This window comes from Microcaecilia unicolor, chromosome 2 (genome assembly GCF_901765095.1).
Source record: "Microcaecilia unicolor chromosome 2, aMicUni1.1, whole genome shotgun sequence".
Classification (NCBI taxonomy): domain Eukaryota; kingdom Metazoa; phylum Chordata; class Amphibia; order Gymnophiona; family Siphonopidae; genus Microcaecilia; species Microcaecilia unicolor.
In genome coordinates this window covers 621,115,671-621,141,866 of record NC_044032.1, presented here as the reverse complement: position 1 = coordinate 621,141,866, position 26,196 = coordinate 621,115,671, and the positions used below count along the sequence as shown (strand labels likewise).

The following is a 26,196-nucleotide window of genomic DNA, read 5'->3' as shown; positions in this document are numbered from 1 at the left end:
ATGGAAGGTAATATGATTTGTCCAAAGTCACAGGAGCACCAGCCGGATTTAAACTCCAGCTCCTCTGACATGCAGCCTGCTGTTTTAACCAGGAGCCTATTCCTCTGCTCCTGCTAAGTGTGCTGGCACTTGCTTGTGTATCTTCCAGTATCATATATATTTTACAAAGGGATCTCCCCCCGGATTTTATATAGCGCGCCTAGAGATCCACACCAAAATCAGCGCGGATTCTAAAACATTGTGCATAACTTAACAAGCTTAACAAGCTAATAAGAGCTGGTAACAGAACTTAAACAATAATGAGCACTAATTGGCACTGATTAGAATTTACATGCACAACTCACTAAGCATATTCTGTAATGAAGTGCGCCAAACTTCTAACGTGCGTAGGCAAAAAGGGGCATGGTTACGGGTGGGGAAATGGGCGTTTTGTGGGCATTCTGAAATTTATGTGTGTAGTTATAGAAAATGGCCCACTGCACCTAAATCTATGCACTGTGAGTTACGCCAGGTTTTCATTGGTGTAAATGGATGTGCGTAGATTGTGGCACTGATATATCAACTAAACGTATTCTCTGTACTGTGCATAAATCTAGGTGCCGATTATAGAACACGCTTAGTTGACACTGATTTCAGCGCTGATTTTTCAGGCGCTATATATAGAATCTCCCTCTCTATGTTTAGGGAGTCTGTTGTGTGAAATGCATGGGAAATTGCATATATCTGTGCACTAACCCACAAGATTGTGTACGGGGAGGCACCAGCTTATATGTTCTGCCTGATTGACCTCTTTTCCAGGAATTCCTAGAAGACTTCTCGTACCTATCTCACTCTCCACTACCCTAACTGCAGGAATCTGAGATACACATTGCTCTTCTCCTTCTCCTTTTGCTTTGTGAGCCCTCGATACTGGAATGCTCTTCCATCTGCATTAAAGGAGACTACCGACCACAGTCCCTTAAGACCTATCTTTGTGCTAAGTCATACTCTTCTGCAATTTAACTTCCTGCCTGCCCTCGTCTGCTCCTCCTGTTGTTTGCTCCCCTCCCAAGCTATTCCTTCTTCTCTGATCCAACCTTGAATCTGTATGATGTTCTTTTCATAAATGTTGTTAGTAACATAGTAAATGACGGCAGTCCAGTCTGCCCAACAAGACAAACTCATATGTGCTACTTTTTGTGTATACCCTACTTTGATTTGTACCTATGCTCTTCAGGGCACAGACCGTATAAGTCTGCCCAGCACTATCCCCGCCTCCCAACCACCAGCCCCGCCTCCCACCACCGGCTCTAGCACAGATCGTATAAGTCTGCCCAGCACTATCCTCGCCTCCCACCACTGGCTGGCTCTGCCACCCACTCTTCTGAATAGGATTCCTTTATGTTTATCCCACGCGTGTTTGAATTCTGTTACCGTTTTCATTTCCACCACCTCCCGCGGGAGGGCATTCCAAGCATCCACTACTCTCTCTGTGAAAAAATACTTCCTGACATTTTTCTTGAGTCTGCCCCCCTTCAATCTCATTTCATGTCCCCGCCATGGTGGGAATCTGTGGGATATAAATGTTCTAAATAATAGATAAATAAATAAATAGATAAATAAATAAATATTTCTTTCCTAGCTAGATGCCCCACACACAGCTGGAAAAGTTTGCTATGTATAGATGTAAGTAGTCCTATGTACATGTTCTTCCAAATAATGTTGCTCTTTGGTAAAGCACATTGTTACATGTCACTATATCTAGTTTATAAAAAATCTATCACAGTTCTGCATACATTTTCTGGCCGACTGTCTCATAAAAATGTATCATACATGCATTTATCATATCTCCTAGCTGGTTATATTCAGCTGAAAACAAAAAGCCTTCAAGTAAATTAATACTTAGCAGCTCTTTGAAACATAGCCCCAGTAGAGCAAGAGACCTTGGGGATTGCAGTGGTACGTGGAAATGGAATCTCCAATTCTCGTCAACCGCAGAGAGAACGCATGCAAAAGGTCAAACACCTGTCTAACAGTACCCAAATGATTACTTCCCTTCCATACCCAAGCTATCCCCAATACCCCAGTTTACCCTTTGGAAATATAGGCCTGGTGAATGGCAGATCAGATACTAAAAAAATCCCCAATGGTTAGATGAAACCATGGGATTACCATTGCCTGAACTATGTCCAACAGGATTCAACATCCAATATCAACCGGTCCTAACCTGGGACCCAATCAGACTGCTCAGAACTACCATTCCCCCATCTACTGTAACTAACTCAGATTCCCATTTAATCCAGTTCAGAGAAAAGAAACCAATCTGCTTCCTCATAGCATTCCAAGCACCTTGTAACCAGGGGCGTAGCTACGGGTGGGCCTGGGTGGGCCCAGGCCCACCCAATTTCAGTCCAGGCCCGCCCAGCGCCAGCGCCAGCTCCCATTGCCGGCCACTGCTGCTTTTCCTGATGAGCAGCAGGGCCGGCGCTACAAAAAGAAGAAGCGCTCAGCTGACTGAGCTGAGCGCCGCCACCAACGCTAACCCGCCGAGAAAAAATGTTTAAAAAAAAACGCGGCACTGCAGGCAGCCTCGAAGCATTGGCTGCTGGCTCTACAGGCTCCTCCCGTCTCTTACGTCACTGCCCCTGTAGCGAAGCAGGGGCAGTGACGTAAGAGACGGAAGGAGCCTGTAGAGCCAGCAGCCAATGCTTCGAGGCTGCCTGCAGTGCCACGTTTTTTAAAAAACATTTTTTCTCGGCGGGTTAGCGTTGGCGGCGGCGCTCAGCTCAGTCAGCTGAGCGCTTCTTCTTTTTGTAGCGCCGGCCCTGCTGCTCATCAGGAAAAGCAGCAGTGGCCGGCAATGGGAGCTGGGGCTTTTGGGCCTGAATGGGAGAGGGAAAATGGATAGCAGGATGGGGAGAAAGAGGGAAAATAGAAGGATGGGGAGAGAAAGAGGGAAAACAGATGGCAGAGAAAGAGGGAAAACGGAAGGATGGGGAGAGAAAGAGGGAAAACAGATGGGAGGATGGCAGAGAAAGAGGGAAAACAGAAGGATGGGGAGAGAAAGAGGGACAACAGATGGGAGGATGGGGAGAAAGAGGGAAAATGGAAGGATGGGGAGAGAAAGAGGGAAAACAGATGGGAGGATGGCAGAGAAAGAGGGAAAATGGAGGATGGGGAGAGAAAGAGGGAAAACAGATGGCAGGATGGCAGAGAAAGAGGGAAAACGGAAGGATGGGGAGAGAAAGAGGGAAAACAGATGGGAGGATGGCAGAGAAAGAGGGAAAACAGAAGGATGGGGAGAGAAAGAGGGACAACAGATGGGAGGATGGGGAGAAAGAGGGAAAATGGAAGGATGGGGAGAGAAAGAGGGAAAATGGAAGGATGGGGAGAGAAAGAGGGACAACAGATGGGAGGATGGCAGAGAAAGAGGGAAAACGGAAGGATGGGGAGAGAAAGAGGGAAAACAGATGGGAGGATGGCAGAGAAAGAGGGAAAACAGAAGGATGGGGAGAGAAAGAGGGACAACAGATGGGAGGATGGGGAGAAAGAGGGAAAATGGAAGGATGGGGAGAGAAAGAGGGAAAACAGATGGGAGGATGGCAGAGAAAGAGGGAAAACGGAAGGATGGGGAGAGAAAGAGGGAAAACACATGGGAGGATGGCAGAGAAATAGGGAAAACAGAAGGATGGGGAGAGAAAGAGGGACAACAGATGGGAGGATGGGGAGAAAGAGGGAAAATGGAAGGATGGGGAGAGAAAGAGGGAAAACAGATGGGAGGATGGCAGAGAAAGAGGGAAAACGGAAGGATGGGGAGAGAAAGAGGGAAAACAGATGGGAGGATGGGGAGAAAGAGGGAAAATGGAATGATGGGGAGAGAAAGAGGGAAAACAGATGGGAGGATGGCAGAGAACGGGAAAATGGAGGATGGGGAGAGAAAGAGGGAAAACAGATGGCAGGATGGCAGAGAAAGAGGGAAAACGGAAGGATGGGGAGAGAAAGAGGGAAAACACATGGGAGGATGGCAGAGAAAGAGGGAAAACAGAAGGATGGGGAGAGAAAGAGGGACAACAGATGGGAGGATGGGGAGAGAAAGAGGAGAGCTGCTGCATGGAAAGGGGGAGTAGTGAAAGACTGGAGAATAAGAGGAAGGGGCATGGGGAGAACAAGGGTGATAAAAAGATGAAAAGCCATAAGTAGATGAAGGAAATTAAAGAATGGATAGTAAGAATGAATTAAATCTGGACACAGAGAGAGGCAGAAAAATATTGAAGAAAGCAAAGAAAAAGGAGAGAAAAATGACAAATGGCCAGGAAACCCTGGCAGAAGAGTTAAACGAAAACGAAGGAAAGCAGTATCAAGAGACTGGGAGCAACACAATGAGAAAAAGTAAATGGCCATACAACAAAGGTAAAGAAAATAATTTTATTTTTAATTTAGGATAAAGTAATATGGTGTTAATAAAGTTTCAGAGACCAATACTTCCTTCCTTAGGTCAGGAGAGGATACCGTAACAGCATTATACTGACCTGAGGCAGGAGGTTTTGGCCTCTGAAAGCTCACTGAAAAGGATTAGGCTATTAAATAAATTGTCTGAAATCTGATGCACTGAAAAGCAGCACTTTACCCTGTGTGACAAATGCATCTGAGTGTGACTACATTTTGCTGGGGGGGGGGGGGGGGGGGTAGAGAGAAAATTTTGTGCCCACCCACTTTGGGTTCAGGCCCACCCAAAATTGGCAGTCTGGCTACGCCACTGCTTGTAACAACACATTTGCGCAAGAATGCCTCAATTGGTTAGTAATTATGGGATACTTTAATCTAACCATGCATGCCCATGTACTTTCTTCTTGGAAAATAATGCATGTAGAGTTCAAAATACAATCTATATGCATATTTTCCCATCCATAACAAAGACTCCCAGTAATTTTTCCTGCATTAAGGGAGAGTAAGGTTTAGATGGTCACTTTGCTCTATTTACCCATTTAGGGGGGTGGGGGTGGGGGATTAGTCATCAAGGTGCGGTAAAAGGTGAACTTTTAACCACACCTTGATTTATAATGGGAGTCACCAACCTGTGATCTGTCAGTAGTGCAGGTTGCTCACTCCTATATCAAAAATAATAACGCTGCTTGTGAGCCCCCTCACATGCAGTATTATTCCATCAGCCTGAGAGCAGCGGACCACCAAGCAGAAGCCCATGCTCCTGGGTGTATCTTAAAGGGGCCAGCAATCATACCAAATAGGTGAGGCCAGATTGCACCCCCCCCCCCCAAATAGTGCTTCCCTAACCAGAGGGAGAATTATTGGACATGGGGTAGAGGGAGAGGAAGGAAGAGATGCAGCAAAGGGGTGGAGAGGGGCAAGAAAGATAAAATTCTTGCATATGGGGGTAGAGAAGAGGGAGAGATTCTGCAAGGAGAAGGGAGAGGGACAAGCGAGGGAGAAATGTTGGACATAGGGGTGGTGGTGAAGGAAAGATGGTGAAGTGTTGGGCATTATGGTGGAGGGGAGGAAGGGAAAGATGCTGCATGGGGGGGGGGGGGGGGTAAGAGAAGGACATAGTGGAGAGAAAGGGAGGAAGAGACATGGTTGACAGTAGGAAAGAGGCAGAAATGTTGAAAATTGGCAGTAGAAGGAAGGTAGGGAGAGAATGCTAGATGGAAGAAGGGGGAAAAGATATTATACCCATGGCACAAGAGAGGGAGAGAGAGAGAGATGGTGGACAATGGGAGAGAGGGAGAGATGCTGGACATGGGGGTGGATGAGAGGGAAGGAGCGATATACAAGAGGTGGAGAGGAAGCAAGGCAGGAGATGTTGGATCCAGGAGCAGAAGGGAGTGATGGAGACAGGCCGGATAGTGGGAGTGAGGGAACAGAGAGGGAGAAATTTTGGACCATGGGGGGAGAGGCAGAAGGGACATTTAGATGTCAGGTTACAAGACTGGGGAGGGGAGAAAGTGGGAGCAGATGCTAGGCTAGAAGAGTGGAAAGAGGAAGATGCTAGGAATGGTGGAACCATGTGGGACGCAGAAGCCAGGATGGGGAGGAAGGGGGTGGCAAGAAAATTAATGAGATGATAGTGATTACAGTGGGTAGAAATATGGTGATGGGGAGTAGATTACAGATGAAAGGGAATTGAGGGCTGGTGAAAGATTGAGATGGGGAATGGGAGAGCTTGTGGGTGAGAGAAGAAGATGGAAATTTGATATGTAGCTGTAAAATAAAAAGGAGGAGAAGGGCTTGAAAGAGGGTGAAATTTGAGTTGACAGAGAGGCAGGAAAGGAAACACAAGAGAAGAGCGAGCTGAAAAGGAATGGTCAATATGTCAGAGGCAAGTGTAGTGAGGGTAAAAAAGACAAGTGGAGAGCAGCCGCTTGAAGGAGAATTGGCAGATGTCAGACAGGAAAGCAGAAAAGAAAAACTGGAACTAACATGATGGAAAAAAAACAATGTCTAAATTGAATGTTTTAAATGTTAGCTTTGGGAAATGTGCATAACAAATGTCTTTGTATTGTGTTCAGTAGAAAAGGAAATGCATTTCTGTTTTTGATTTCCCCAGTGTTGCAGTACGTGTCAAGTTTATTTTTTGGGGTTCTCAGTTCAATTTTTGTCTACACATCTTTATTTCTAATTTGTGATCCCTTGTTCTGTATTTGGTGAGAGTCTGTTGGTGTGAGAGTAATGGCAGGTAGGGAAATCGGAAGGAAGGCAGGGAGGAGAGCAGAACGGGGGGTGGGGGGCTCCTTTTTCTGACCTGGGCCCTAGTATATCTAATACTGGTTCTGACCCTTGTTGTATAGCTAGTGGGTTCCCAAGCCATCCCAGCTGAGGACCTTCTGCAAAGATGGCCAGAACTCCTTTCTACCAAGTTCTGCAGTCAGCAACAGCATCCTTGAGCCACTGACAGCTAAGTAAGCATTAGATGTCGGCATCAGTGGCTGCTGCCTGCCAAACTTGGTAAAGGAAGCTCTGGCCACATTCCGAGAAAGACTTCAGCTGACAGAGCTTGGGGATCCTCATTATTTAATGTATTTATATTTTGAGGACGGAGTGGGGCGGAGAAGAGAACATGTTGTGCCCACTCACTTTGGGCTTAAGTCCATCCAAAACTGGCTGTCTGGCTATGCCACTGATTACAATATAAGATATTTGTAAAAATGAGACTTCTAACCTAACCAAGGGGTCCTTTTACTAAGGTGCACTAACGGTGTTAGCATACCTTAGTAAAAGGATTCACAAAATTATAAAAGAAAAGTTTTATCCATCTAGTGTTCATCACAGTCATTAAAAATTCTGTGAAAATTTAGGATAGTTTCCTTGTAAATACTGAAAATTATTCAAAAGCTGTGTTAGATTATATACACTGCATGTTTAAAGATATCCCCTGAAGATAAAAAGCACAGTACAAAGGCACTTGAATAATAAATAATGATATGCTGTCTACATGATTTTGACAGATGAAAAAAAAACTTCAAAGTAAGTTTGGTGATAATTGGATTAAACATTAGAGTACAAGAGAATAAGAACTATTCAGGAGGGGAAAAAGTAATAGGAAGGTAAGACTTCTACCGCTTCTTGATCAAAAGATTAATATATATCTGTCATTGATTCACTAAGGGATTCATTCATTATAATTCAAGAATTACAAAATTTCTGGGAAAAGTATATTCGTGGAGTAGGGAAAATGAATGTAAGTGGATCCATGTGAAAAAGCCACTAGTCAACCTCTATCTAAAAAAAAAAAAAATCAAATAAATTTTATTTGAGTCTTTAGATTTGTTCCACTGAAGAACACAAAGGCAAATTTTTGGTGGAATGTTAAACATTCAGAGATTAATTTTATCAAGTTTTTCCCACAAGTAAAGCCTGTTTTACACATAGAAAAGGGCTCCCATAAAATTACAGTGGGGGAAATAAGTATTTGATCCCTTGCTGATTTTGTAAGTTTGCCCACTGACAAAGACATGAGCAGCCCATAATTGAAGGGTAGGTTATTGGTAACAGTGAGAGATAGCACATCACAAATTAAATCCGGAAAATCACATTGTGGAAAGTATATGAATTTATTTGCATTCTGCAGAGGGAAATAAGTATTTGATCCCTCTGGCAAACAAGACCTAATACTTGGTGGCAAAACCCTTGTTGGCAAGCACAGCGGTCAGACGTCTTCTGTAGTTGATGATGAGGTTTGCACACATGTCAGGAGGAATTTTGGTCCACTCCTCTTTGCAGATCATCTCTAAATCATTAAGAGTTCTGGGCTGTCGCTTGGCAACTCGCAGCTTCAGCTCCCTCCATAAGTTTTCAATGGGATTAAGGTCTGGTGACTGGCTAGGCCACTCCATGACCCTAATGTGCTTCTTCCTGAGCCACTCCTTTGTTGCCTTGGCTGTATGTTTTGGGTCATTGTCGTGCTGGAAGACCCAGCCACGACCCATTTTTAAGGCCCTGGCGGAGGGAAGGAGGTTGTCACTCAGAATTGTACGGTACATGGCCCCATCCATTCTCCCATTGATGCGGTGAAGTAGTCCTGTGCCCTTAGCAGAGAAACACCCCCAAAACATAACATTTCCACCTCCATGCTTGACAGTGGGGACGGTGTTCTTTGGGTCATAGGCAGCATTTCTCTTCCTCCAAACACGGCGAGTTGAGTTCATGCCAAAGAGCTCAATTTTTGTCTCATCTGACCACAGCACCTTCTCCCAATCACTCTCGGCATCATCCAGGTGTTCACTGGCAAACTTCAGACGGGCCGTCACATGTGCCTTCCGGAGCAGGGGGACCTTGCGGGCACTGCAGGATTGCAATCCGTTATGTCGTAATGTGTTACCAATGGTTTTCGTGGTGACAGTGGTCCCAGCTGCCTTGAGATCATTGACAAGTTCCCCCCTTGTAGTTGTAGGCTGATTTCTAACCTTCCTCATGATCAAGGATACCCCACGAGGTGAGATTTTGCGTGGAGCCCCAGATCTTTGTCGATTGACAGTCATTTTGTACTTCTTCCATTTTCTTACTATGGCACCAACAGTTGTCTCCTTCTCGCCCAGCGTCTTACTGATGGTTTTGTAGCCCATTCCAGCCTTGTGCAGGTGTATGATCTTGTCCCTGACATCCTTAGACAGCTCCTTGCTCTTGGCCATTTTGTAGAGGTTAGAGTCTGACTGATTCACTGAGTCTGTGGACAGGTGTCTTTCATACAGGTGACCATTGCCGACAGCTGTCTGTCATGCAGGTAACGAGTTGATTTGGAGCATCTACCTGGTCTGTAGGGGCCAGATCTCTTACTGGTTGGTGGGGGATCAAATACTTATTTCCCTCTGCAGAATGCAAATAAATTCATATACTTTCCACAATGTGATTTTCCGGATTTAATTTGTGATGTGCTATCTCTCACTGTTACCAATAACCTACCCTTCAATTATGGGCTGCTCATGTCTTTGTCAGTGGGCAAACTTACAAAATCAGCAAGGGATCAAATACTTATTTCCCCCACTGTATGTGACCGCATACAATCCTAGAAAGTAATACAGGGAAAGTGTGCACCAACTTTGATGGATCTGAGTGTACAGCAGTTTGTGTGAATGATTTGTACTATTTTGGTTGGCGGCACAAGTAAACTGGTATGTCACAATCTCCCACAGACCTTTTGGCTTTTGAGTATGTTTCTATACATTCTTATGTTTTAATGCCAGCCCTATTGGTCTGACATTTACATTTTGGAATTAGTTATGATGTAATATAGAATAATAGAGTTGCTTATATATTTATGTTTTCCATCAATAAAATTTACGGATCCTTTTACTAAGCTGTGGAAAAACGTGCCCTTCGCGTTCCCTTATGTGGGTCTTTCCCAAGTGCTAAAGCCATTTTTAAAACAGCAGTAAAATGGATGATTTTCAATTTTTTTTTCATATTAATGGCCATATGCTAATGTCTCATTTGCAAGTGGCCATTAAAAAAATTACCATCCAGCTTATAATCGAACGAGAAAAACGCCCAAGTTCCGACCTAAATCGGGAGATGGGCGTCTTTCTCACAAAAACAAATAAAGCGGTATAATCGAAAGCCGAACTTTGGACGCTTTCAACTGCACTCCGTCGCGGATGCGGACAAAGTGGACGGGGGCGTGTCGGAGGCGTGGTGAAGGCGGAACTGGGGCGTGGTTATCACCCGAACAGAGATGGGCGCCTTTCGCCGATAATGGATGCGTTTGTAGCTAGAATTTAGGGCACTTTTCCTGGACCCTGTTTTTTCACGAATAAGGCCCCAAAAAGTGCCCTAAATGACCAGATGACCCCCAGAGGGAGTCGGGGATGACCTCCCCTGACTCCCCCAGTGGTCACTAACCCCCTCCCACCACAAAAAATGATGTTTCACAACTTTTTATTTTCACCCTCAAATGTCATACCCTCCTCCCAAGCAGCAGTATGCAGGTCCCTGGAGCAGTTGTTAGGGGGTGCAGTGGACGTCAGGCAGGTGGACCCAGGCCCATCCCCCCCCTACCTGTTACAATTGTGCTGCTTAATGCTTAGTCGTCCAACCCCCCCAAACCCACTGTACCCACATGTAGGTGCCCCCCTTCACCCCTTAGGGCTATTGTAATGGTGTAGACTTGTGGGCAGTGGGTTTTGAGGGGGATTTGGGGGGCTCAACACACAAGGGAAGGGTGCTGTGCACCTGGGAGCTCTTTTACCTTTTTTTTGTTTTTGTAAAAGTGCCCCCTAGGGTGCCCGGTTGGTGTCCTGGCATGTGAGGGGGACCAGTGCACTACGAATGCTGGCTCCTCCCATGACCAAAGGGCTTGTATTTGGTCGTTTTTGAGATGGGCGTCGTCGGTTTCCATTATCAGCGAAAACTGAGGTCGTCCATCTCTAAGGTTGACCATCTCAACATTTAGGTCGACCATCTCTTAGGTCGACCTAAATTCTGAGATTTGGGCATCCCCGACCGTATTATCAAAACGAAAGATGGACGCCCATCTTGTTTCGATAATACGGGATACCCCGCCCCTTCGCGGGGACATCCTCAGAGATGGGCGCCCTTAGAGATGGGTGTCCCTGTTCGAAAATGCCCCTCCATGTGAGCATTTACTGCCACCCACTTTGTAGGTTCACATGGTAATCCTGCGTTGATCAGGTAGCACATGCTGATTGACGCAGAAAAGCCCTGTCTCTGTCCTCAGACAAAATATATTTTTAGTGTGCGGGTAGTATGCACAGATTCGGGAATTATCACAGGAAGCTCTTTCAAGCTGAAGTAAGTGTGTGTTAGCAATTACTGTAGCAAAGTAAAAGGATCCCTTAATAACTTTTTTTACTTATGAGTAGATGCATTTTATTCAAATATGCTCTTTTAAATATTATTTTATGCTATTATTCTTTTATTTGGATTATGTAAATGCCAAATTTATTTTATTTTCAGAATTTTTTGAGGCACCCTTTTACTATTCTGTGCTAAGAAATGGGCTTAGCATGGCCTTGCTGCCTGTATTGAAACTGGTATTGCATACTGTTCCTGTGCATTATTGATGTCTTTCTATTTGTAACTCTGTGAAGCTGACTTGCTTTGAATTGCTACGACCCCTGAGGAAGGCTCTGTGCCAAAACACGGCCCATGTAGGGTCTCGGAGTCTACTTTTTGGCAAATAAACTTTTTGTTGCTTTTACTGCTATTTGCCCTGGTCATTTGGAACTTGCCTCACTCTCACCCTTGTTGGTGTTGCTTATATGGGTCTTTCCCATGTGCTAAGGGCCACATTCTATTTATGCCACAAAACCGCACCTAAATGTAGGTGTCTGGAATTAGGCCTAAATGCAGGCACCTACATTTAGATGCAATTCTATATGTGGACGTGCAAATTTTGGGAACGCCCTCAGAATACCCCTTAACCATGCCCCCATAAAGTTGCACATGATTGAAGTTAGGCCCAGATTGGATATGCAAGTAACATCATAGGCGCAGATCTGATGTGCACCTAACTCCCAATAAAACCCAATTAGTGCCGATAATTGGTTGTTATCACCCAATTATCAGCACTGATTGGCTCATTATTCAATTAAGTTATGTGAGTAAATTGGGCAGGCACCCAATTTAATGAGCATAACTCTAGGTGACATATACAGAGTGTGGTGGTGTCCATTTTTCTAGCACAGCTGTAAAATAGGCTTTTTAAATGATATTTTTATTTATTTATTTATTTGTTGCATTTGTACCCCACATTTTCCCACCTATTTGCAGGCTCAATGTGGCTTACATAGTACCGTCAAAGGCGTTTGTCCAGTCGGTGGATAACAAATACAAAGTTGTATAGTGATCGTATGAGGTATAAGTGGAGGGTTGGAATGGATAAAGATTGCGTGATGTCCTGTTCGATCATAGTCATATTGTGTTGGTAGGTGAAGATGGTTACGTGGGGTCGTTGGGGTAGGCCTTTTATTGGCAGTGTGCTAATGTTAGCATTAGCACATGGCCATTTAAAAAAAATGTACACCGGACCACTTACTGCCTCCTATTTTGCAGGTGGTAAGGGCTCCCGTGTTAAGTCTGTGCTATTCAGTTAGCACACGCTAATGTCAGTGCACTAGGGAGCCCTTTTACAGAGTGGCAGTAAATCCAACACGGGCTTACTGCTCGCTTTTTTTGGAGTATCGCTGTCCCAACGAGGCTGCTGGTGGTAGTCTCACCCTGAGCGTGCGTCATTTCCAAGGGAAAAAGAAAACCCCTGAAAATGGCTTGCGCGGCGGTAACCCGGAAGTAATCGGGAATCGAAGCACATTGCCTGGTTACCACCGGGTTAGCACGGGAGTCCTTAAGCCACACACAAAATTATCAGCTTTATTATAGAGAATGGTCATCCTTTTCATGATACGCAGAGTTGCTCTCTTGACAGTACCAACATGTAGAAATAAGTTGATGAAGCAATCTGATCAAAATATTTCTGAAATATCCACTCTCCACAGCCAAAATATATTTGTGAAAGGGTTAATCAAACGTCGTACGGAAAGCTATCAATTTGGGAATCTGAGTTCTTTATGTGAGCCACACAAATGTTGCATTAGTATCCTTAAAGGAAGATCTTGACCAAGATCACCACCCCAACTCTTTCTGTATTCTTTAAACGAAATGGATTCATTTGTGGGCAGTCAGTGGGAGGGTATTGATTGGTGTATAATGTCATGCGCAGCAGTGAGATCCAGATGAAAAGTGAATTCTGCTTAATGACTTGGTATTAAGTTAGTGGGAATGACTTCTAATTAGCCAACAGTTGCTGTGTATCTAAGTTTCCCTCCTTTTCTTTTTCCTGGTGGCCACCTGCTGTTAAGCAGCTCTTTATTTTTTTATTTGGCGCTCAGGGCTTGCTGCAGTGAAAGTCTTTGTTTGAAAAAGAGGGCTCCTAGGGTCTCAGCTGCTAGAGTACAGCTTGCTGCCTGTGAAGAGTAGCAACTGTCAGTTTATTTTATCTCAACCTTTTCATCATTTTACTGAAATTGCTTGACTGAAACTACCGGAGAGACCCGAGGATTTGGTACCTACAAGTCATTAGCTGGAACTGTTGAGTCGCTTCCCATACACAGAAGTAAGTTATTTAAGTGTTGCTTACGCTAAAGGTTTCTATAGATTTTCCTTTAGAGTGCTAGTTCTACAATTGTAATATGGATTTTGATAACGTCATGGTTACCATTAATATTGTGGAGTGATGTATCAGTACTTATGTCACACACTCTGAGCATCTGGCTAAACAGGATTAAAACTGCCGGGTACTTGGATGACAGACTATGAGGTGATCAGTCAGGATGACTAATGATTCAGTCAAACAGGCCAAATTCACAAATATGAATCTAAACCACTACTGTTACGTATTTATATTATTGGTCTTAACGTTATGAAAAGCCATGTTATGTAGGGTTGCGCTGTCACTGCTCAGGTTTTCAGGATATGCATACAATTGAAGCAGTTTGCATACAAATGTACCTTACGCATATTCATTAGGGATATCTTGGAAACATGAGCAGATTGGTGTCCACGGGGATTTGAGGCTGACAACCACTGCTTATTAGTTAATTATGCTGGCCAATATTCAGAGCAATTTAAGCAGGCTGGAGAGGCTCTGGCCCGCTTAAATTGTGGTGAGCTGCCCAACCGCCGACATTCAGCAGCACTAAATTGGGCTGTGCCATGGAATATTATCTCTGACTGTCCGTGCTTAAAGTGGGCAGGTCAGGGGCGGTGCAAGGGGCAACACTGGGGAAGAACCGGCAGTTATGTAGGTGTCAACAATATTCAGTGCAGGGACCCACATACCTAACCTGGTGAAGTCACAGCAGCCACAAAGGGAAAGAATGAGTGGGCTTCACTCCTGCCCCCATCACCTCCACTTGGACCACCAGGGATATCACGTAGGCCCGGTGGGCCCTACCTAGACTGTGTGTGTGTGTGGGGGGGGGGGGGGGGTTTGGGAGGATTTTGGGTGGGGTTTGGGGTGTTCAGAATGGCAGTGGGCTAGGAGAGGGGGAGTTTTCAGAGGCCAGGAGGGCAATCAGATGGCTTTTAAAAAGGCAAAATGGTTATGTGGGTTCCGGCTGGTATTCAGCTGAGACCCACAAGCGCAGTTTGTCTGTGGCACTTGTATTTAATGACTGAGATAATTAATAATATCATATATAGCAGTTGATGCATGAATTTACTTTTTTTTTTTTTTTAGCTGTATAAGGGTGTGAATTGTTCAATATTAATGTCACTGGGAAGATAATGAATAAATAAATGTATAAACAGCTTCAAACCAAGTTGTCTGATGGAATTGATTCATTCACATGTAAAACATATTTGGATTTTCTAATGGACTAGTGTGCCTCAGTAGATGTTAGTTAAAATTTAATGCCAAGAAGTGTAGAGTGATGCACTTGGGGTGCAGAAACCCAAAAGAGAGATACCAGATAGGAGGGGAGAGATTAGTAATCTCAATGTGACAAGGCGACGGCTGTGGCCAGAAGGATGCTAGGGTGCATAGAGAGGGGTATAACCAGCAGAAGAAAGGAAGTGTTGATGCCTTTCTACAAGTCATTGGTGAGGCCTCACTTGGAGTATTGTGTTCAGTTTTGGAGGCCTTATCTTGTTAAAGATGTAAAAGACTGGAAGCAGTGCAAAGAAAAGCTACAAAAATGGTATGGGATTTGTGTTGCAAACCGTACGAGGAGAGACTTGCCGACCTGAACATGTATACCTTGGAGGAAAGGAGAAACAGGGGTGACATGATACAGACATTCAAATATTTGAAAGATATTAATCTGCAAACAAAACTTTTCCGGAGATGGGAAGGCGGTAGAACTAGAGGACATGAATTGAGGTTGAAGGGGGGCAGACTCAGGAGTAATGTCAGGAAGTATTTTTTCACAGAGCAGATGGTGGATACTTGGAATGCCCTCCTGCGGGCATTAATAGACTTCGGGCTTGCACATATCTAGGTACCACTCACTGCCTTAATAGTCTGCGGGTTGCAGATTTATGGACCACCTTCGCCCGAAGGGACACTACTCCAATAGTACTCAGCTTACAGGTCTCACACACAACTCCAAAAGCAGTCGGCTTGCAGGTCTCATATATATACCAGCTGTACTGAAAGTACATGATCTCAATAGCTGGCGGGCTTCAGATTAATTATAATTTTTACACCTGAAGATACAGTATTTCAATTGTCTTAAATACTTTAAGGTTAATCCTGACGTTTCCTACATATTGTACATGGAATTGACATGCCATACGACTACAGCTACAAGTCATTGTGGGTTCTTACTAGCAGCTCCTGAAGCCTCATAATTGGGCTAAAAGCAATGGCAAGGACTACTGTCATGCTTTCGCGGCATTCCAACACCTTCCATTATTAAATATCTACTTGAGGCACGCAGCCTTCATCCTGTGAAAGGCAGGCTTGGGTTTTATAACATTTATAGGACATAACATTAGATCAAAAACAGGGTACCACATAAGTACATAAGTAATGCCACACTGGGAAAAGACCAAGGTCCATCGAGCCCAGCATCCTGTCCACGACAGCGGCCAATCCAGGCCAAGGGCACCTGGCATGCTTCCCAAACGTACAAACATTCTATACATGTTATTCCCGTAATTGTGGATTTTTCCCAATTCCATTTAGTAGCGGTTTATGGACTTGTCCTTTAGGAAACTGTCTAACCCCCTTTTAAACTCTGCCAAGCTAACCGCCTTCACCACGTTCTCCAGCAACGAATTCCAGAGTTTAATTACGCGTTGGGTGAAGAAAAATTTCTCTGATTTGTTTTAAATTTTCTACACTGTAGTTTCATCGCATGCCCCCTAGTCCTAGTATTTTTGGAAAGCGTGAACAGACGCTTCACATCCACCTGTTCCACTCGACTCATTATTTTATATACCTTTATCATGTCTCCCCTCAGCCGTCTCTTCTCCAAGCTGAAAAGACCTAGCCTCCTTAGTCTTTCTTCATAGGGAAGTCGTCTCATTCCCGCTATCATTTTAGTCGCCCTTCGCTGCACCTTTTCCAATTCCACTATATCTTTCTTGAGATGCGGTGACCAGAATTGAACACAATACTCAAGGTGCGGTCGCACCATGGAGCGATATAACGACATTATAACATCCTCACACCTGTTTTCCATACCTTTCCTAATAATACCCAACATTCTATTCGCTTTCCGAGCCGCAGCAGCACACTGAGCAGAAGGTTTCAGTGTATTATCGACGACGACACCCAGATCCCTTTCTTGGTCCATAACTCCTAATGTGGAACCTTGCATGACGTAGCTATAATTCGGGTTCTTTTTTCCCACATGCATCACCTTGCACTTGCTCACATTAAACGTCATCTGCCATTTAGCCGCCCAGTCTCCCAGTCTCGTAAGGTCCTTCTATAATTTTTCACAATCCTGTCGTGAGTTAATGACTTTGAATAACTTTGTGTCATCAGCAAATTTAATTACCTTGCTAGTTACTCCCATCTCTAAATCATTTATAACTATATTAAAAAGCAGCGGTCCACATTTAAGAACATAATAACATACTTAGGTGGTCTTCCACAGGGTCAACAGCTGGGTCCTATATGATCTCTAGCATGGGCTCACTGCTGCACCTAATACAGCAAGCGTACCTACCTCGGTTACGCTTCCAACTGGCTAACTGGTGTTATAAGTAGAACTGATTCTCATAGGTTGGGGGTCACTAGAGGAGAAAATAGCACCAAACCATTGGGCAAAAGGGGCCTTAACCAACCTAACCGATGCTATACGTAGAACGGATTCTCAAGGGTCGGGCAGATTTGATAGGTTGGGGAAAAACAGCACCAAAACACTGGAGAAGAGGGACCTTAAAAAACCTACACAAAGATGTCCACCAATGAGTGGGCAGTACTTTTAGAATATGCTTGCTAGACTTATTGGGGGAAGGCCTCTTATTTAAATATCTCATCTCAAGCTATGGCTACCTGGTTTTGAGTGAGCAAGGAAGTATTAGCACTGGCTGCAGCTAGGTTTCCTGTTTGGTGGGGGGGAGGGGGGGGCTGAGACAAGCGAGGTGTCGCTGTGCCAGTCCATGGTGGTGAGTCCTATCCTGACAGACTACACAGCAGTATGTATTACACTAAAGAAATATCAAATGTGACGTGATTGTCCCATGCTAGCAGTCTAAGACTAGGAGCAGTCTCTCCCCTTGTATGGAGGAGGGCTAGTGCCAGAGTAACAGATGATCGGCGGGGTACCTCAAACTTTGACGGAATGGGGAGGCTGAAGACTTCAAGAAGGAGTCAATGGTTGAGAAGGGGAAGATGCTTTGACGGCAATCTCATGATCAAGGCTATGAATTAGCGCCTAGGTATGCCTATGATATATGCCCAGGCAGAGCTCAGAATCTGCTTCTTGAGTAAAGGCAGTAGAGGGAGCTAGACCTCGTGCCATAAAATTTCTTGTTACTGAAAACTGTATTCATGTATGTACAGTGGGGGAAATAAGTATTTGATCCCTTGCTGATTTTGTAAGTTTGCCCACTGACAAAGACATGAGCAGCCCATAATTGAAGGGTAGGTTATTGGTAACAGTGAGAGATAGCACATCACAAATTAAATCCGGAAAATCACATTGTGGAAAGTATATGAATTTATTTGCATTCTGCAGAGGGAAATAAGTATTTGATCCCCCACCAACCAGTAAGAGATCTGGCCCCTACAGACCAGGTAGATGCTCCAAATCAACTCGTTACCTGCATGACAGACAGCTGTCGGCAATGGTCACCTGTATGAAAGACACCTGTCCACAGACTCAGTGAATCAGTCAGACTCTAACCTCTACAAAATGGCCAAGAGCAAGGAGCTGTCTAAGGATGTCAGGGACAAGATCATACACCTGCACAAGGCTGGAATGGGCTACAAAACCATCAGTAAGACGCTGGGCGAGAAGGAGACAACTGTTGGTGCCATAGTAAGAAAATGGAAGAAGTACAAAATGACTGTCAATCGACAAAGATCTGGGCTCCACGCAAAATCTCACCTCGTGGGGTATCCTTGATCATGAGGAAGGTTAGAAATCAGCCTACAACTACAAGGGGGGAACTTGTCAATGATCTCAAGGCAGCTGGGACCACTGTCACCACGAAAACCATTGGTAACACATTACGACATAACGGATTGCAATCCTGCAGTGCCCGCAAGGTCCCCCTGCTCCGGAAGGCACATGTGACGGCCCGTCTGAAGTTTGCCAGTGAACACCTGGATGATGCCGAGAGTGATTGGGAGAAGGTGCTGTGGTCAGATGAGACAAAAATTGAGCTCTTTGGCATGAACTCAACTCGCCGTGTTTGGAGGAAGAGAAATGCTGCCTATGACCCAAAGAACACCGTCCCCACTGTCAAGCATGGAGGTGGAAATGTTATGTTTTGGGGGTGTTTCTCTGCTAAGGGCACAGGACTACTTCACCGCATCAATGGGAGAATGGATGGGGCCATGTACCGTACAATTCTGAGTGACAACCTCCTTCCCTCCGCCAGGGCCTTAAAAATGGGTCGTGGCTGGGTCTTCCAGCACGACAATGACCCAAAACATACAGCCAAGGCAACAAAGGAGTGGCTCAGGAAGAAGCACATTAGGGTCATGGAGTGGCCTAGCCAGTCACCAGACCTTAATCCCATTGAAAACTTATGGAGGGAGCTGAAGCTGCGAGTTGCCAAGCGACAGCCCAGAACTCTTAATGATTTAGAGATGATCTGCAAAGAGGAGTGGACCAAAATTCCTCCTGACATGTGTGCAAACCTCATCATCAACTACAGAAGACATCTGACCGCTGTGCTTGCCAACAAGGGTTTTGCCACCAAGTATTAGGTCTTGTTTGCCAGAGGGATTAAATACTTATTTCCCTCTGCAGAATGCAAATAAATTCATATATTTTCCACAATGTGATTTTCCGGATTTAATTTGTGATGTGCTATCTCTCACTGTTACCAATAACCTACCCTTCAATTATGGGCTGCTCATGTCTTTGTCAGTGGGCAAACTTACAAAATCAGCAAGGGATCAAATACTTATTTCCCCCACTGTAATTGCTCGCTATTTGTGAATATCTTTGCATATGTAATTTGTAGAATGCTGTAGACAAAATAAATTTCATTCTTTTCTCAGATAGCTTGTCAAGCATGGATATATGTAGTGTGTGGTTTGAATGAAAGGAGAGTGCCAAGGTGCCGCCTGCCCAGTTTGTGCTATAATTGAGTATTTTGGGGGGATGATATTATAGAGGTCATTGTTTCCTGTGTAAGCATGTGCTCATTTTTTTAAAGGTTTTAGAATGTGTAAATTTAAATAGATATAAATAAATAAGATTTATAAAATCAAAGCAAAAGTCAGTCTAAACCCACATAGAGGGGCATTTTCGAACGAGGGCGCCCATCTCTGAGGACGTTCCTGCGAAGGGGCGGGGCATCCCGTATTATCGAAACAAAATGGGCGTCTATCTTTTGTTTTGATAATACGGTTGGGGACGCACAAATCTCAACATTTAGGTCGACCTAAGAGATGGTCGACCTTAGAGATGGACGACCTTGGTTTTCGACGATAATGGAAACCGAGGACGCCCATCTTAAAAACAACCAAATGCAAGCCCTTTGATCATGGGAGGAGTAGGAATTGACGGAAGGAGTAGGGAAACCAGGAGGGAAGAGGGAAGGGGAAATGTCCAAAATGTCTCTAGATCGATGCGCATCCAACAGTGGAGACACATGCAGAGGCCGTGGGATAAGTATTTCTGAATAACATGGTCTTTAGTGATTTCCTGAAAGTTAGATGGTTGGTGATGGTTTTTATGGTTATCGGCAAAGAGTTCCAAAGCTGAGTACTGATGAAAGAGAAGGATGTAGCATACATGGATTTGTACTTGATGCCGTTGCAGTTTGGATAATAAAGGTTAAGATATGAACTGTACACCACTACCATAGCCCTAAGGGGTGAGGGGGGCACCTACATGTGGATACAGTGCGTTTCTGGTGGGTTTTGGAGAGCTCACATTTACCACCACAAGTGTAACAGGTAGGGGGGGATGGGCCTGGGTCCGCCTGTCTGAAGTGCACTGCACCCACTAAAAACTGCTCCAGGGACCTGCATACTGCTGTGATGGAGCTGGGTATGACATTTGAGGCTGGCATAGAGGCTGGCAAAAATGTTTTTTAATTTTATTTTTCGGTGGGAGGGGGTTGGTGACCACTGGGGGAGTAAGGGGAGGTCATCCCCCATTCCCTCCAGTGATCATCTGGTCAGTTCAGGCATCTTTTCGAGGCTTGGTCATGAAAAAAATTGAACTAAGTAAAGTCGGCCAAATGCTTGTCAAGAACGCCCTTCTTTTTTCCATTATTGGCCAAGGACGCCCATCTGTTAACCATGCCCCCGTCCCACCTTCGGTACACTGCCGACACGTCCCCGTGAACTTTGGTGGTCCCCGTGATGGAAAGCAGTTGAGGACGCCCAAAATCGGCTTTCGATTATGACGATTTGGGCGACCCTGAGAGAAGGATGCCCATCTCCCGATTTGTGTCAGAAGATCGGCGTCCTTCTCTTTCGATTATGCTGCTGATAGTATCCGGGTAATCAAACAGGATGAAACTACAAAAGAAAAATGACTCAACCATTAAAGAAAATGTAGCATTAATGTGTTTCAAAACCAATGTGTTACCAGCTATATTAGGGTCTCTTCACAAGTCACTTCTGTTTTCCTTCCACTCCAGTAGGTACTTCATGGTGACGAGATCTGCAACTTCTGTATGGCTACTGAATTCCATCATCATCTTATGAGCTTGTCCAATACCATAATAAACTTGAGTTTCCTCCAGAAGAGGCACATTAGGTAGATGGCATGCTGAGTTATAAGCTTCCCCAAAATGTTTGCAGGCCTCTTGATAGCGCCCCTATGAATAAACAACAAAAGAGCATACATATACGTACATTAGAAAGCACATTGCTCTAATTGAGCTACAGTGGTTCTCCCTCACACAAGTGAGTAACCTTTAGGTCACTGTAGTAACCTATGGGATTTCCTACCTTTTAGTGGACAATATAAACACAAAGGAACCCTGTATGGAAAGAGAAAGGAACTAGACAAACTTAGTGCTGCTTAGATAGCAACTCCATGCAATGGGGACACAAAGCCAGTGCTGTGCAGACATCTACGGTCTGTGCCCTGAAAATGGCAAGGACATTTCAAGATAGAGTATGCATATGTATCATCACATCATAACTTATGCTATGAGTTTATTTTGATGGGCAGACTGGACCATACAGGTCTTTCCCTACCGTCATCTACTATGTTGCTATGACTTATTTGCAGAGTGGAGGAATAGCCTACTACTACTACTTATCATTTCTACAGCACTACTAGACGTACGCAACACTGTACACTTGAACATGAAGAGACAGTCCTTGCTCGACAGAGCTTACAATCTAATTAGGACAGACAAACAGGACAAACAAGAGATAAGGGAATATTAAAGTGAGGATGATAAAATAAGGGTTCTGAACAAGTTAGTAAGGGTTAGGAGTTAAAAAGCAGCATCATAAAGGTGGGCTTTTAGCTTAGATTTGAAGATGGCCAGAGATGGAGCTTGACGTACCGGCTCAGGAAGTCTATTCCAGGCATATGGTGCAGCAAGATAAAAGGAACGGAGTCTGCAGTTAGCAGTGGAGGAGAAGGGTGCAGATAAGAGAGATTTACCCAGTGAACGGAGTTCGCGGGGAGGAATGTAGGGAGAGATGAGAGTGGAGAGGTATTGAGGAGTTGCAGAGTGAATGCACTTATAAGTTAATAAGAGGAGTTTGAACTGTATGCGGAAAGGGATAGGAAGCCAGTGAAGTGACTTGAGGAGAGGGCTAATATGAGCATAACGATACTAATGGAATATTAGTCGTGCAGCAGAATTTTGAACAGATTGAAGAGGAGAGAGATGGCTAAGTGGGAGACCTGTGAGAAGCAAGTTGCAATAGTCTAAGCGAGAGGTGATAAGAGTGTGGATGAGGGTTCTGGTAGTGTGCTCAGAAAGGAGAGGGCGAATTTTGCTGAAATTATAGAGAAAGAAACAACCAACAGGTTTTAGCAGTCTGCTGAATATGTGCAGAGAAGGAGAGGGAGGAGTCGAAGATGACCCCAAGGTTACGAGCTGATGACTACTACTACTACTACTACTATTAAGCATTTCTATAGCGCTACAAGGCGTACACAGCGCTGCACAAACATAGAAGAAAGACAGTCCCTGCTCAAAGAGCTTACAATCTAATAGACAAAAAATAAATAAAGTAAGCAAATCAAATCAATTAATGTGAACAGGAAGGAAGAGAGGAGGGTAGGTGGAGGCGAGTGGTTACAAGTGGTTACGAGTCAAAAGCAACGTTAAAAAGGTGGGCTTTCAGTCTAGATTTAAAGGTGGCCAAGGATGGGGCAAGACGTAGGGGCTCAGGAAGTTTATTCCAGGCATAGGGTGCAGCGAGACAGAAGGCGCGAAGTCTGGAGTTGGCAGTAGTGGAGAAGGGAACAGATAAGAAGGATTTATCCATGGAGCGGAGTGCACGGGAAGGGGTGTAGGGAAGGACGAGTGTGGAGAGATACTGGGGAGCAGCAGAGTGAATACATTTATAGGTTAGTAGAAGAAGTTTGAACAGGATGCGAAAACGGATAGGGAGCCAGTGAAGGGTCTTGAGGAGAGGGGTAGTATGAGTAAAGCAACCCTGGCGGAAGACGAGACGGGCAGCAGAGTTTTGAACCGACTGGAGAGGGGAGAGGTGAGTAAGTGGGAGGCCAGCAAGAAGCAGATTGCAGTAGTCTAAATGAGTGGTGACAAGGGTGTGGATGAGGGTTTTGGTAGAGTGTTCGGAAAGAAAGGGGCAGATTTTACGGATGTTGTAAAGAAAGAAACGACAGGTCTTGGCAATCTGCTGGATATGAGCAGAGAAGGAGAGAGAAGAGTCAAAGATGACCCCAAGGTTTCGAGCTGAGGAGACAGGGAGAATGAGAGAGCCATCAACAGAAATAGAAAACGGGGGGAGCGGGGAGGTGGGTTTGGGGGGGAAAATGAGACGCTCGGTTTTGGTCATATTTAATTTCAGGTGGCGTTGAGACATCCAGACAGCAATGTCAGACAAGCACGCTGAAACTTTGGTTTGGATGCAAGGTGAGATATCAGGGGTAGAAAGGTAGATTTGGGAGTCATCAGCATAGAGATGGTAAGAAAAGCCATGGGATGAGATTAATGAACCAAGGGAAGAAGTGTAGATAGAAAAGAGGAGGGGACCAAGAACAGAACCCTGAGGTACGCCGACAGGCAGAGGGATAGAAGTAGAAGAGGATCCACCAGAGTGAACACTAAAGGTGCGGAGGGAGAGGTAGGAAGAGAACCAGGAAGGACAGAGCCCTGGAATCCAAGTGAGGACAGGGTATCGAGAAGTATGCTGTGATCGACAGTGTCATAAGCAGCGGAAAGATCAAGAAGAATGAGGATGGAATATTGACCTTTGGATTTAGCCAGTAATAGGTCATTGGAGACTTTAGTAAGCGCAGTTTCGGTTGAGTGGAGAGGGCGAAAACCAGATTGTAGTGGGTCAAGAATAGCATGTGAGGAGAGAAAATCAAGGCAGCGGCGGTGAACAGCACGCTCAAGTAATTTGGAGAGAAAAGGAAGGAGGGAGATGGGTTGGTAATTAGAGGGACAAGTAGGGTCGAGTGAAGGCTTCTTAAGGAGAGGTGTGACCACAGCATGTTTAAAGGCAGCAGGGACAGTCGCAGTGGAAAGTGAGAGGTTGAGAATGTGACAGATAAAAGGAATAAGAGCAGGAGAGATGGCATTAAGAAGGTGGGTGGGAATGGGATCAGAGGAACAGGTGGTACATTTTGATTAAGAAAGGAGAAGTGTAGTTTCCTCAATAGTAACTTCAGGAAAGGAGGAAAGGGAATGAGGGGAAGGAGAGAGAGGGGAACGGACTAGTGGAGGGAGAGGTGGTGAGGTAGAGAAAGCAAGGATAAGAGTGTTAGCCACAGAAATAGAGAATTGGGGAGGAGGAGAGGTTGGTTTAGGGGGAAGATAAGAAGCTCAGTCTTGGTCATGTTTAGTTTCAGATGGCGCTGAGACATCCAGGCAGCAATGTCAGACAGGCAGGCTGATACTTTGGCCTGGATTTCAGCTGAGATTTCTGGTGTGGAGAGGTAGATCTGGGAGTCATCAGCATAAAGATGATACTGAAAACCATGGGATGAGATCAGAGTACCAAGGGAAGAAGTATAGATGGAGAAAAGAAGAGGTCCCAGGACAGATCCCTCAGGTATACCAAGTGACAGTAGGATAGAAGTAGAGGAGGATCCACTAGAGTATACACTAAAGGTACGCTGGGAGGAAAGAACAGAGCCCTGAAATCCAAGTGAGGACAGCGTATCAAGGAGTAGACTGTGATCAACAGTGTCAAAAGCAGCAGATAGATCGAGAAGGATGATGATAGAATAGAGACCTTTGGATCTGGTCAGGAACACATCATTGGAAACTTTAGCAAGCGCTGTTTCAATTGAATAAAGGGGGCGAAAGCCAGATTGAAGTGGATCAAGAAGAGCTTGAGATGAAAGAAAGTCAAGGCAACGGCGGTTAACAGCACGTTCAAGTATCTTGGATAGGAAAGGGAGGAGGGAGATGGGGCAATAGTTGGAAGGACAGGTGGGGTCCAATGAAGGTTTTTTAAGGAGTGGTGTGACTACGGCATGTTTGAAGGCATCAGGAACAGTCGCAGTGGAAAATGAAAGATTGAGGATATGACAGATAAAAGGGATGACAGTAGGAGAGATAGTGTTAAGTAGATGGGTGGGACTAGGGAGAGATAGTGTTAAGTAGATGGGTGGGAATAGGATCAGAGGAACAGGCAGTTAGTTTCAAGGAGGAAATAAGATGTGTAGTTTCCTCATCAGTGATTTCAGAAAAGGAAGAAAAGGAGGCAGGGGCTGGAAGGTTGAGAGAATGGACTAAGGCAAGGAGAGGTGGAGGTGATCTGGTTGAGAATTCAAGTTTAATCTTGTGAACCTTACCATGAAAGTGCTCTGCCAGAATCTGGAGAGAAAGTGAAAGGGGAGTTGGAGGTGAAGGCACTTTGAGGAGAGAGTTCAGTGTGGCAAAGAGACGTCGAGGGTTTGAGCCAAGAGAATTTGTCAACTGGATGTAATAGTCCTGTTTGGCAAGTAAAAGAGCAGACTAGAAGGAGGTCAGCAAGAATTTGAAATGTATGAAGTCAGCATGGGCACGGGATTTCAGCCAAAGGCGTTCGGCAGAGAGGGCACAGGAACGTAGGTAGCAGATTCTAGAGGTCAGCCAAGGCTGGGGGTTGGTACGTTTTACAGAACGAGGAATGGGAGGAGCGAGAGTATCCAGAGCAGAGGAGAGAATAGTATTATAGGAAGAGACAGCCTCATTGACAGACTTGGATAACAATAGTGGTAGAGAAGAGATTTGAAACACTGGAGGACAGAGTAGAAGGGTCAATAGCCTGAAGATTCCTAAATGTATTGGTTAAGATTGGACGGGACTGGGGAGGAGGGTGTTTAAGTGTGAAAGTTATCAGATAATGGTCAGAGAGGGGAAGAGTTGAGGCACAGAAACTGGAGAGTGAGCAGTTTGAGAAGAGGATAAGATCAAGACAGTGGCCATTCTGGTGAGTGGGGGCAGTGGAGCACA

The 26,196-nt window shown here is 44.9% G+C and overlaps 1 protein-coding gene across 1 annotated transcript in view; it reads right to left on the bottom strand.

Moving 5' to 3' along the window:
• Window positions 1-26,196, bottom strand: part of TTC29 (tetratricopeptide repeat domain 29) — a 321,745-nt gene that overhangs the window by 13,498 nt on the left and 282,051 nt on the right. Inside the window, exon 10 of the mRNA XM_030192694.1 lies at window positions 21,177-21,408. Coding sequence (XP_030048554.1) covers window positions 21,196-21,408 — 213 coding nt within the window. The 3' untranslated portion in view covers window positions 21,177-21,195. The remainder of the gene's footprint in view (window positions 1-21,176; window positions 21,409-26,196) is intronic.